General features: G+C 44.3%; 1 protein-coding gene across 1 annotated transcript; it reads right to left on the bottom strand.

Moving 5' to 3' along the window:
- Positions 1-1,771: 1,771 nt before the first annotated feature.
- Positions 1,772-12,866, bottom strand: LOC123044342 (formin-like protein 5). Its single transcript, XM_044467067.1, has 19 exons — positions 12,313-12,866; positions 10,929-11,629; positions 10,636-10,854; positions 8,244-10,540; positions 7,795-8,211; positions 7,395-7,518; positions 6,878-6,949; positions 6,696-6,794; positions 6,575-6,616; positions 6,026-6,157; positions 5,867-5,948; positions 4,996-5,090; positions 4,007-4,078; positions 3,757-3,873; positions 3,228-3,296; positions 3,077-3,143; positions 2,664-2,806; positions 2,298-2,579; positions 1,772-2,222 (listed from the first exon to the last, which is right to left on the bottom strand). The coding sequence occupies exons 1-18, from the start codon at positions 12,383-12,385 to the stop codon at positions 2,490-2,492; spliced, it is 4,911 nt and encodes a 1,636-aa protein (XP_044323002.1). The 5' UTR covers positions 12,386-12,866; the 3' UTR covers positions 1,772-2,222; positions 2,298-2,489.

Below are 12,866 nucleotides of genomic sequence, written 5' to 3'. Positions count from 1 at the left end.
CACTCCTTAGATTAAGATTGTATATTCTAGGCCTAGCAACAATGGATATAGGTTGGTATATTTTCTGACCTTAAGCTAGGAGTACTTTTATTTGTAGGTAATCACAACATATTCCGTGTCCATTTTGACGAATTCATTAGTATTCCAGGGAGTATTATGCAGATGTTTCAAAGAAATCCATGTTCCTCCGTAATCTGCCAAAACTCTAGGATTCATATTACCTAACGAACGCTTTAAATAAGATAGGTATACATGCTTCGGAAAGGTATTAGGCAAATTTCAGGTTTTAGACATCTTCTTGTGTGCCCCATGTAGCAACTACTAATATATACGTTACGAATTATTGATGTTGTTCTTTTAGTGGTGCCATGCAAATGAAATGCAAGTGTGCAACTGCGGGTGTATTACCTCCCAGGTTGATCACGTGTTTTTATGATTTGTTTTTGTTGCTGTGAAACCGTGCTTTATGGTCCATGTAGTGACCGTGGTTCATGCTGCAGGGACACCGCTGTTATTCCATTTGGAATAAGCTGCCAACTGTTGACTTCGAGCCTATCGGTCATGTATATATGACGGTGGCTTTTGCTTTTGGTATGGGAACATTGGTACCCTACGCAATTTCTAGCGGCAAAAAGTCAAAAGAGGGCCAGAAGAGGTTGGAGGACTTGAAAGCTGAGGTTGAGAAGAGTCGCCGCCAATTAAATCAAGTGTAATGCCTTTCAAGTGTGATGTGTGTATCCTGTTAAAACTTTAGTGTGGAAAATCGTGTGCCCTTAGATCGTTCTCCGGGTTTAGTTTTTTCTTTTCTGTGCTCCAGTTTCGACCGGCGAAGGTTGACTAGCCTCTGGCCTGGTCGAGGAACGTGTGAAATTTTTGTTTGCAACTCCGTTTGATTGTACCTCGGATGTTCTACAGGCCTTCTTCGATGTTTTTTTTACAGGGTGGTGATATGCTGCAGAGATCGCGGCCGCTGCCATCTTTTACTCTACATCGACATTTTTTCTCTACAAGTTTGCAAGCTTAGAGACAACAACGAGCTTTGCACATGCAAGAAGACTATGAAAATTATTGATACTCAAGTCCATACATGTCTTTAGGAGTTGGTATTTGGCAATTGGCAAGATGGGATGAGATACCTGATACCTCCTGTGATTTCTAGGGTCAGGGCGACAACGAGAGTGCACTGCGACCAAAGACAAAAAAAGGGGTTGCCTTTTGACTTGTTGCGGTGAGCAAATTTCTTTCTTGGTTTGATGAGGGTGCCCTAGAACGTGATTTGGACCTTGGCTTGGCCTGACAGTGCATGGGCAGAGAATGCCGTGGCCTCGGTTGGGGCTGATACAGTACAAGACAAGGAATCACATCAACCTGCTTGTTTCACCTAAGCCATTGTCTTCTTGTGACCTGCCACTGGCAGAGACGAGCATAATAGGGCCATGGACCCGTCCTGACACCGCTGTTTGTTTTACGCTGAGTAGAAGCTTGCAACTGTTTGGAATCAACGTATGATCATCATCAGCCACATGACAAGTTGTGATTTTCCAGACAACTGCTTTGCATCATCAGTTTCACATCATGAGCCACATGACAAGTTGTTATTTTCCAGACAACTGCTTTGCATGCAACTGCAATCTGCGTTTTTCCAATCTTTGCATGCAGCTGCAATCTGAGTAAAATGAACTATCAAGCTAGAAAAAACAAACTAAACGGGATTGCGGACGCCATTTATTTGCCACTTACATCCCTATATTAGACAGATAAGGCCACCATGTAACAAAAGGATATGTGCTTTCAGAAGGGACTTCCATCTTTGTTATCGTGCATGTGAAACAAAAAACGGCAGCACCTCCAGCGTGGCTGATAAGAGTAGCCATACAACCGAACCGATCATCAAAACTATGATAAACTAGCTACAAAAAATACGATTAACTGCACTACGAGTGCGTTTACATCTCATATGTACTACCATGCCAGGAACATATTCTTTGCTTCTACCCTTTCCCTACTCCTATTTGTACAATTCGCACCTTTGTGCCTTGGTTGCACTCTCCTAAAGCTACGGTTGTACTTGGCCACCGATGTTAGAAAGAACAAGTAACATAGCACGGGTAAGAAAAAAGAATGAAGTTAACTTCACAATTAGCTCTTTACAGCAGCCAGATGTTGGCACTGAACACCTACTGGCCGAAGGGGAAAAATAGTCGACCATTTGCCAGTGAGACCTGCTGGCAAGAAAAAATTAGTTAGACCAGCACAGTTCAGTATATTGTTTCAAAGTAAAGTTCTATGTGCCATACCGTGGGGAGTACTGTTGTACTGTACAATTGCTTCGACGCATTCTACTTCCACTGGTCACTGCGTCCATTCACACGCCTTTTCTCACCTTCAAAGACGCGGTGCGAATCCATGGTCCTTCGCATGCATCCGGCAGGGCATGCATTTGCCCCGCAGGCAGATCAAAATCACAACACTGAAGTTGGTCTCTCAGATCATCCACCATCTTTTCCTCGCCTACTTGTAGATCTTGTTTTCTCTAACGTTTGTTTCGCTTGTCGGCTTGGATTCGATGCTTTCGAGTCCTATGAGCACATCAAAAAACATAAATAAACGAACGCTTGAGGTTGAGTAAATCTGCAAAACATATAAAATAAAAGGATCAATACATTTTTACTGGCCAACTGAGCATTCTTAGACTTCTCTGCTTCTGCCTCTTTTTGAGCTTTTTTCTTCTCAAGCTCGGCTTGCTTGATATTCTCCTCGTGCGCTTTCCGGAACATTGTTACAAACGTCAACAGGGTAGACATAACTGCAAGAGGATGGTCAAGATAGAGTAAATGTGAGGCATGTTAGCAAGCAAACACACAGAACATCATTGCTAAAATTGCACGGATCAGATATGCTTCAACCCATTGCATCCTCAGAAAATAATTCATATCCTAGAAAGTGTGTTTGAGCATGCCCAAGTACCATATGTAATTGAGTAGAAATTCCATGAGAAATAAACCTTTAGAGGTATTACAAAAATATATAACAAGCACACACTCATTAAGATGGATCAATAAAACTGGTATCATACCTTGCTCAAATGGGCAACGGACAGGGTCCTCACCAAAATATTTGATCAATTGATCAGCCTTTTTTCCCTGCCAAAACAATGAAACAAGAAAATCAAAGGCAAGAAGAATGTATGGCAAGTAATCTTCATAGAACCGAACAACGAAACATACCACTTCAGAGAACAATGAAGACAATGACTGCACATCTGCTCCAGCATTGTCAGTGAACTCTTTCAGTTTCTACACAATCAAGTAATACCAGTTTAGACCAAATGACATTCATATGCACTCCACAACTTCACACAGTCCAGTAATTCAGCATATAAGATTTATTAAGTGAAGGAAATGCATGCGCACACAGTTTGTGATTATAATTACTATTCAGGGAACCTTCAGGATACTGTACATAAACAGCCAGTTAAGGCATGGGGTTCGCATTTACGATCAGGTAACTTATCTACAAAATACAAAGCAGAAATACTTGTGGAGTCAAGACATCAGGTAACTAACAAAGGAACCTGCGCTGTTATATATCCACATCCTTTAAATTTGGCTTCAGATTTATCCTGTTAAAACTAATGCATATCTGACTGTTTGAGCACTTGGGCTACAGGGATGTATTCGCCTCTAAGGTCAGAGTACCAGCTAACTATATGTAAACAACTTTAAAACCTGAAATTCAAATGAGACAGTGTTTGACCTCACGGAAAATTTCTGACACTGGACCATCACTTTCTGAAGCTTTAAACTCGTGCTCAACTTTTTCCAGCCCTTTACTGACTGCTTGCATTTCTTCTGCTAACATTTTCAGTTGTATCTGTTCAAATGCATCAATAAGACGAAAGCATGTGCATCTTAAATGAACAGAAAAATACATGTTACATAGTAAAGTGATAGAATGTTTTTTTTTTGCGAGTGAACTGATAGAATGTGACGAGAAAAACGCAAACCTTTGATGTAGCTTCTAAACTAACAAGATCCACATGGAAGTTCAAAAGCTGTGGTGATTTTGCAGCAAGCACCTGATATTAAGATGTTCTTTCTGTTAGCATGCATATAGGAGACAGAGACCAATGTGGTAATGTGTAAATCATTTAACTTAACTATAGTTTATTAGACCCTGGACTACAAGTGACCGTGGTCAGATGCTTAGATTGTAGATTGCTTTACAATACAGAACTGGTACATTGCATAAACTAAATGGAGTTTGTATTTTACTGTCATGCAAAGTCAATTAAAATCAATGACAAACACATTCAGAAACCTGAAGGTCAAAGTTGTTCGTATTATAACCTGGTTACTGGTTTAGTATTTCAATGCAGACTGAACACTGACGTGCTCAAAGTTGTTCGATTTCTGCCGCTGCTTTAACTATTAGATGAACCCATACTGATTGACAAACTTACATGAAGTTGCATAATACAATCTCAATAAAAGACTAGGGCTTATTGAGTTACTGTTAGGTTTCATGTAGCTTTGCTTATATCTAGGATTCTGAAGACCCCGAAACCTTTAATTTATCCGATCTCCATATCCACTTTGCAGCGGGGAGTCACAGAAATCCAGAAATATGCTAGTTGCTAGCCCAGGCCATTGCCATCTGCCACTCTGTTGATTAAACACACCATGCCAACCTAAGTTCCACCATGAAATCGAATTAAAACTTCATGCCCTAAACGAATCTCCTGGCGCTGAACGAATAAATAATTCGATGCAGACCATGGATCATAGTTTACAACTACAAGTTACCCATTGGTGCAAGGGTGTTAACGTACACATGAGAACTGACACTTCATTGCTCTAAGCGAATTTCATGACACTTAACAAATAAATAAATGCGCACCATGGATTAGAGTTTGCAAATACAAGTTACCTATTGGTGAAAGGGCACTAACACACACATGAGAACTCAACAGCACAGACCAGGTAAAAGGCATACCTTGCAGAGGTAGTGCATTAATGTCATCTTATTATTTGTTGCCCGGGTATCTGTAAGTTTTAGCAGACTATCCAACCGGAAGCCAACTGCAGCACCTGTAAGAAAATATATAGATGTGAACCTGGCAACGAATGATATTTTTCCTCCACATGCATTTTTATCTCCAATTAATGACTTCAGTTGTCAATGCCTTAATGTTACAAGCATAGTTAAAAAAGGCGCGCCTAAGCGAGCGCTTAAGCGCGCCTAGGCTCTAGGCATTGGCAAAATGCATTGCGCATAACTACGCTTAATCTATGCATAACTGCACATAAGCATGCGCTTTGGTCAGTAAAGCGCAAGGCGGTGGCAAACCGCACAATTAACGCCTAGCGCTTTTTTGAACTATGGTTACAAGATCACTGCTATTCATTTCACAGGTCCCGTACAAAAGTTTCTGTGTAATCCTTCTCTAAATCTCTGATCCGAATTGCCCATTTTGGAGGAACGTATGGAGTTCTTGAAATCTTATGGTTGCGAAATCTTATGGGTTTCACCTCTAGCCTACCCCAACTTGTTTGGGACTGAAGGCTTTGTTGTTGTTGTATGGAGTTCCCGCAATCTTAATGTAATAGAAGACAAAATATGAACTTTATGATTTGGCATGACACTGACTAGCTTGAGACAGTATGCACACATAATATTCTAGTGGTGCAACTCCCTTCGCATCATCTTTGCAATGCATCATACACCAAAATATGTTAATCCTACTCTTAAAGGATGCTGTATAAAAAATAGAACCTTAATATGATAGAATCCGTCAAACAAGCTATAAAAAAGGCTTACAAAATTCTTATATTCATTCATACATAGGAAGGGCAGTTCTTATTACCTCTAGCAGTTCCCTGGTTCAACGTATTTCCAAGGAGCAGTATTTTCTTCATTATTTCCTTCAACTTGAGAGAACTTCGGATCTGATACAATTGAATTTGACTTAATAGACAGCAGGTGAAGATTAAATGCAAATCAATATGCCTAACTCTCAACATACCTCATTACATGAAGAGTCTATGGTTTTCAAACTTTTCCCAAGATCTGCGACTTGTGAACCAAACTGGATCTTGAAGGAGAATACTCTCAGTTTTGACTCCATTCGTGGGACTTTCATCAGTTCTAGGAAGAACTGCAACAAAATGCAATAGTTTGTTGGATACTGATATACTCAAATAGGTAAGCATAACTGTTGTGCATAACTCCTAAGAACATTTCATGCAAAATTAGGTTTAACAGTCGTATCTAACAGGCTCACATGTGTACGTTAGATCCAACCTGGCTATTTTAAATGCCCAGGATAATGTTGATCAAACAAAGGAATGGATGTAAATGATCTTTGAGTCTTGGACTTTTGAGTAAAACAAGGCTCACAAACATAAATGTCTTTGACTAATGTTGCTGTGTTTTGATGTAAAATTAAAATAATGATCGATTAAGACAAACCAAATATGAGATGTTGTGTTTTCATGTTTCAAGAAGTCTGGGGCGATCAAATTCAGAAAGAACAAAAAGAATAAAAACATCATAGATCATAGATAATCATTACCAGTTCACATTTCCCAAGAAGTTGCTTGTCTCCGGTGTAGTTCTGACAAGAAAAATGGAAGGTGACGCTGTGTTAAAATGGGATCACAAAGGAGGCAAGGCAACATTGCACTAATACTCACCTTAAGAAGCTCCATTTCCTCTTTCGTAGGACAGAACTTTATGAGGTTTTCCACTTGATCAACATCCAAGGTAGACTGATCCAGTGCCAGTGCCGCACTCTGTTGAAAATTTAGTGACTAAATAAATAATCTTATCATGTCATACTTAACATTATCTTTGTTCTCATTGCTCAAATTCTTACCACCAAGTCTGGCAGCGGCATCTTCACTTTTGTAAGCATGATCTCCGTGTTGTTTGCCCTCCTCAACTCAATCTATTTACATAAACTACCAGATTAGATGAAACATGGCTTACAAAGGGATATCAGATGGGGAGACTAGTTCTTTCTCAAAACTATACACTATAATATCTAATTATGCTATAGGTTAAGTAACAATGTACCTAAGCAAATGGTAGCAATCATATCAAGAAAATAAAAGGCAAAGAATACTCTCACCACCAAAAAGGGAAAGAATATCTAGTTACTCTAAAGAGTTAAAATTACAAGGCAGAAATGACAGTCTATTGCTGAATGCTGAAATTGTTCATGCTAAAACGAGTTAAATTTTATACTGCGAATTTCATTACTCCCTCCGATCCATATTACTTGTCTTATATTTGTCAAGATACGGATGTATCTAACACTAAAACGTGTCTTGACAAATCTAAGACAAGTTATATGGATCGGAGGGAGTAACAAATGTTAGCATTTTACTTACCAGCTGAACTTTCTCTGGCTTTGATCCAAGAGATTTTCTTCTGTCGGTTTTGGAGGTGTTATCCGTTTTTGGTACGGCTGCTGGAAAAAGGCTCTCGAGTTCTGACAAATCAAACTCCGATACACTGCAGAAAACAGTTTCCCACATTATTAAGATAAAAAAAATCAAAAGGCGTTGATGATATTAAGGTGATGTGATCATCATGGCATAGTGCTTTACAAGATATTGAACAATGGCTTGGTCTAAAATTGATCCTACAATCATGTACTGTAAGCATAAAAACTAAGAAGTCTGAATTCAACCTTATAACAAGTAGCAACTACATCATTGGAAATGTTGCATGTATAATAAGCATACTTGAGATGAAAGAATATGTTTAATCAAGAGGGCAGAAAATTACCTATGTGGGTCATCATTTCGCTGCAATTCCTCCCAGAGACTGCCTTGCATAGCTCTTGTCACTTTGACCCAATGCAGCGGCTTCAATGTTGATTTGCGTGCGGCTGCAGCCCCAAAACCTGACCCTGGAGGACGTACAGCACCACGCCCTCTACCTAAAGAGTTTGCGGGATTGCCTCCTGGTGGTGGTGGTGCGCCTGGTGCTCTAGGAGGAGCTGGTGCACGGCCACCTGGAGGAGGAGGTGGAGGAGGCCCACCAAGCCTTCCTCCAGGTGCAGGTGGTGGTGGAGGTGCTCTCCCTCCAGCTCCAGGTGGAGGTGGGGGAGGTGGAGCGCCTGGTCGGCCTGGAGGAGGTGGGGGAGGTGGAGCTCCTGGTCGGCCTGGAGGAGGTGGGGGAGGTGGAGCTCCTGGTCGGCCTGGAGGAGGTGGGGTGGTGGAGCTCCTGGTCGGCCTGGAGGAGGTGGGGGAGGTGGAGCTGCTGGTCGGCCTGGAGGAGGCGGGGGAGGTGGAGGGCCAGGACGTGCACCTGGAGGGGGTGGGGGAGGTGGAGGTCCAGGGCGTGCACCAGGAGGAGGGGGCGGGGGAGGTGGTGCTCCTGAACGGGTCATCGGAGGTGGTGGTGGTGGCGGAGCAGTAGAATATGATGTGGGAGGTGGTGGTGGTGGTGGAGGTGGAGCACCAGAACGTGTCGCTGGAAGCGGGGGAGGTGGTGGTGGAGGTGGAGCACTAGAACGTGTCACTGGAAGCGGGGGAGGTGGTGGTGGAGCTGGAGCACCAGAACGTGTCACCGGAAGCGGGGGAGGTGGTGGTGGAGGAGGAGCACCTGGACGTGTTGTGAAGGATTGAACTGGAGGCGGCGGTGGGGGTGGGGGCGGGGGCGGAGCACTTGAACTTGGTTTCGGTGGTGGAGGTGGAGGCGCAGGTGGAGCAACAGCACTGCCATTTAACCTTGGCGGAGGTGGAGGTGGTGGTGGAATGCTTCCACGGACCCCTAACCCTGGGGGCGGAGGTGGGGGAGGAGGGGGAGGTGCAAAGTGCCGTGTTTGTGCTCCAAAAGACATAGGAGGAGGAGGAGGAGGGGGAGGTATGTTTGACAAGCATACTGAAGCCAGTGGTGGTGGTGGCGGTGGCGGTGGTGGCGGTGGTGGTGGTGGAGGTGCTAGATGCGTAGCTGAACTTGAAGAAGCATAAAATGGAGGTGGTGGTGGTGGGGGTGGAGCAGGAGCTGTAGCTTGGATTCTTGGCGCAGCTTGTGCAGCTGACAACAAGGGTCGTCGTGCAGGGAATCGAGGAGACAACATTGCATCTTGTGTTAAGTGATTGCCGTACAGCATTCCAGGTAGTACTAGAGATGGTCCTTTCACAAAATTGCCTTTGTTATCTGTAGACACGGAACGGATAGCTAGTGCAGCTGGAGAACTGTCATATCTGGATGGAGGGTGCGATGGCCTACGCACAGAGGCAGTTTCAGATTCCTTCTTGGGTGAGATCCATCTACGTATTGTTTTTGGTTTGGCCGGCTTTGATTGTTCTTCCAGTTGTTCGTTATGCCCAAGCATTGCCTCCAGTAACACTGACCCAGGTGCATTACCTACTGGTATCTTCTTTGATACTGAGGACAAGGATTTATCATCCCTAGCTTCTATTTTTCTTTGAGGAAGAGGCATGCCAAAATCCTGTCTGCCACCACACTCTTCTCGCTTGGTTTTCATTTCTATTGATATTTCATTAGCTGGTAACACAACAATACTATCCTGCAGACTGCTTTTCTTCGCATGTATGTTATCTCCAAGATCAGATTTTGATTTACTATGATTCAGTCTTCTGTCAGCTGTATCAGCAACCTTAACCAGTTCTACATTGTAACTGTTATTATCTTCTGAGACAATATTCTCAGTAGCAGTTCTGTCTATCTTTGAAATAACACTCTCTTCCTTGACAACAGTTTTTACCTCCTGCACAAGGTTTCCATTATCAACTACTGCTTTCTCCTCATAGATCAGTAGCTCACTGTCCAAAGTTACTGTGTTTTCGGTAATAATCTTGATGTCACCATTCTGGTGTCCTTCATTTGGCAATGTCCTTAAGTGGATATCCTCGTCCACACTTGATAATATTCTAGGAGAACTGAAAGCAGTGTAGTCCAGATCAGTGTATGTCGATATTTTCGTGGAATCACCTGTGTGACACTGAACTTCATCACTGCAACTTGGATCTGTTGCAGTAACTAAAGTTTGTGCAATTACACCTTTCGTATCCTCCTGACAGTTTGATCCAAACTTGCGCCCTTCTGAGTCTATAGAAGCAGCAACCACCTGTATGTCCTGCACAGCATTGTCCTCTTGGTCACTTATGTTGCTTAGTTTAGACTTCTCGAGAACCTTGCATGCCTGCTGTAAACCTCCTGGATCTTCCAAAGTTGGAGTAGGTGCTGGCCCGTTGTCATTCATGCTACCTGAATTTTCGGAGATAATAATCTTCACATCCTCATCAATCACATGCTTCCCTAGGCTGCCGTTTTCCTGAACTGCCACCCCACCATCCGATTCTGTGTTGCCAACTTCTAATGAAATTCTTCCGTCAGTTGACTGAGTATCTGGATCTCTCCTAGCATCATGCCAATCCTCCTCTGCCTCATAAAACTCATCTCCTGTATCTACGGAAGCAACATCAGTCTCATCTCCGTCGTCGCCTACCTCTTCTAATGCAGCAGCGGGCTTGAAGGAATGAGGGTCTGAAAAGAGTACCTGGTTCAGAAGCTCTATTCTTAGATTTCATAATGCACAGGAGACAAACAGAAAAGAAAATTGAAGAAAGGCATAGAAGCAGGTGAATTTAGCACCTCAGCTCGGAAGTCCCTTGGGAACTGATTATTCACATTCCACGCAGCATCAATATCATCACGATTCAATCCAAGGACATTTGATTGAATGAATGCAGTGTTGAACATGACGCGGAACATTGTTTCCTCACGATCTAGTTTTTCGCCAATGTGGATGCATTCAAGAACCACGTCTCCCTGAACACGGCAAGAAGCACTAATTTTCACCGAAACTTCAGCCTGCATTGCAACCATCTGTCAGAGTAGAACTTGGGTAGTGATAAATATCTCCACAGCTTAGGAGTAATCATTACCTGCCCATGCCGCTGGAGATGTTTCTTGGTCCTGGGCGTCTCAAAAAGAACCTTTGCACTCTTGTTACCAGGACTTGAGTCTTGCCCGTGAATACGCAAATACGGCCTACAGCCCCCTTCGGAATCAAATCTAGGAACTGTGTGGAGAACTACAGAATCCAATATGAGAGGCCGGCTAACTGGAGGCCATTCTGAACCACTTCCATGTCTTGTTACATAGTGCAAATACCTCAGATGAGAAGACTGGGGATTCAACTTTAGGAATTGCTGTATGAAGTCCCTGCGAGCCTGCTTGTAGACCATCTCTAGAGTCTTGTGCTCACCAGTGTACGTTTTCCGATATAGAAGTAGTCCAGCCAACATGAATGCAAGCACTGGCCATCCCCCTCTTTCACAGTGCATTAGAAGCATGTTCTGCTGCCCTTCCACTGACAACCAATTTTCACATGATTTCAAGAAATGGTGGATCATCTCAAGCTGAAGGAGTGGGCACCCTTCATATTGCTGTGGGTAGTCCATGACTGTCATGTCGTACTCAGACAATATATCTGAAATCCGACTCCTCTTGTCCCCGGACCAGAAATTGGAGACCATGAATGACGCATCGGGAAAGTAGTCCTGCAACTGCGCAACGATGCCACTCAAGTAATCCCTGTACTCATCCTCACCCATGGCCTCCGCGGCGAAGCAACAGTCGAACACTGAAACCAACATACCGATTGAAATTAGCACGGTCTCATGCTCAAATTTGCATCGTTCAACTAAGACTACAAAAATGGAGAACAGATCAAGTGCTGGCATGCTACGAGGAACCTCATCTTCATACTGCATATGTACTAAACGCATGTTTCTAGACACAGCAAAGTATTTTATCCGCATGGTTTCATCAACAGATAAGCACGCCATTATAACTAATAACTAGGTTAAAGGGAGGGAGCACCAACTGAAAATGTGGACATAATAATGCAGGCACTACTAGATGATTGTTGCATGTTTATAAGGAAAAAATGCAATTAAATCCAAAGCTTCCCTAAGGGCCAACATCCGAGAAGGCAAGACAAAATTCGAATATGGAAAGAAATAAAGCCGATTTAGGTCAAATGCAGCTAAATCTGAGTCTTGTGCGCACACACTGACAACCCAGAACTGGACCGAGTTCAACTTAACATCAAAATTTACTAAATCTAGCTCGCCGTGCTTCGGAACGAACTGAATTCCAGCTCAAATAATAGCCATAAATCCCCTGAAAGCAACAGTTCCCCGGAGCCCGAACCCCAAGCCGCGGCAAAAGCCCAAAATCCCCCACGGAACAGGCGACCCCTCGGAACAAGCAAATCCCCTCACTCCGGCGGCACAGCTCGACCCAGGGACGCGGGCATTATACCATAGACGCGCTCGGAGATCTCGAGCAGCCGATCCGGCGTCTTCTTGAGAAAGAACTTGCGGAAGAGCGCCATCCTCCTCCTCCTCTTCCTCCTCTCCCCCTCCCTCCGCCTTGGCCGCCGCCTCCGCCTCCCCGGCGGCCGGCGAGCTCCTCTGACGCCTCGAGCGGCCACCGATCGGCTCCGATCGGGGCGCCAAAGGCATGGGGGCGGCCCCGCCCCCGCCGCCGGCGAGCTGGGGGCAGTGGGCGACGCCCGCCGCGCCCCCTGGCGAGATCTCGCGCGGCCGGCCGACGGTCGCTCGCCGCGGCGGCCCTAGGGTTCCGCGGCTGGCGCGGTGGTAGGGGTGGTGGTGGTGGTGGTGGGGAGGCAGCAGGCGGTCGAGGCGCCGTGCGATTGGGACTCCTCTTCCTCTACTACTGCTGCCGCTGCTGCTGCCTCTTTCTCCTCTCGCTGTTTAAACTCTACTTTAATTTTTCCCTTTCTCCTCCTCCCCCTTTCTTCCTCTCGCTGCCAATCTTTCCCCTCTCGCCGCAGCTACTTCCTTCCCGAGTTT

This window comes from Triticum aestivum, chromosome 2B (assembly GCF_018294505.1).
Source record: "Triticum aestivum cultivar Chinese Spring chromosome 2B, IWGSC CS RefSeq v2.1, whole genome shotgun sequence".
NCBI classification, from domain to species: Eukaryota; Viridiplantae; Streptophyta; class Magnoliopsida; order Poales; family Poaceae; genus Triticum; species Triticum aestivum.
Note: the sequence above shows the minus strand (reverse complement) of the source record. Positions and strands in the feature narration are given on the sequence as shown.

Bases quoted from the DNA above. Each gene is read 5' to 3' on its own strand.
- LOC123044342 (XM_044467067.1), bottom strand. From the start codon at position 12,385: ATGGCGCTCTTCCGCAAGTTCTTTCTCAAGAAGACGCCGGATCGGCTG. The intron at 10,541-10,635 runs GTGCTAAATTCA...CTTCTGAACCAG, and splicing joins CAAGGGACTTCCGAGCTGAG to GTACTCTTTTCAGACCCTCA. The intron at 5,091-5,866 runs GTAATAAGAACT...ATTTTCTTACAG, and splicing joins GAACCAGGGAACTGCTAGAG to GTGCTGCAGTTGGCTTCCGG.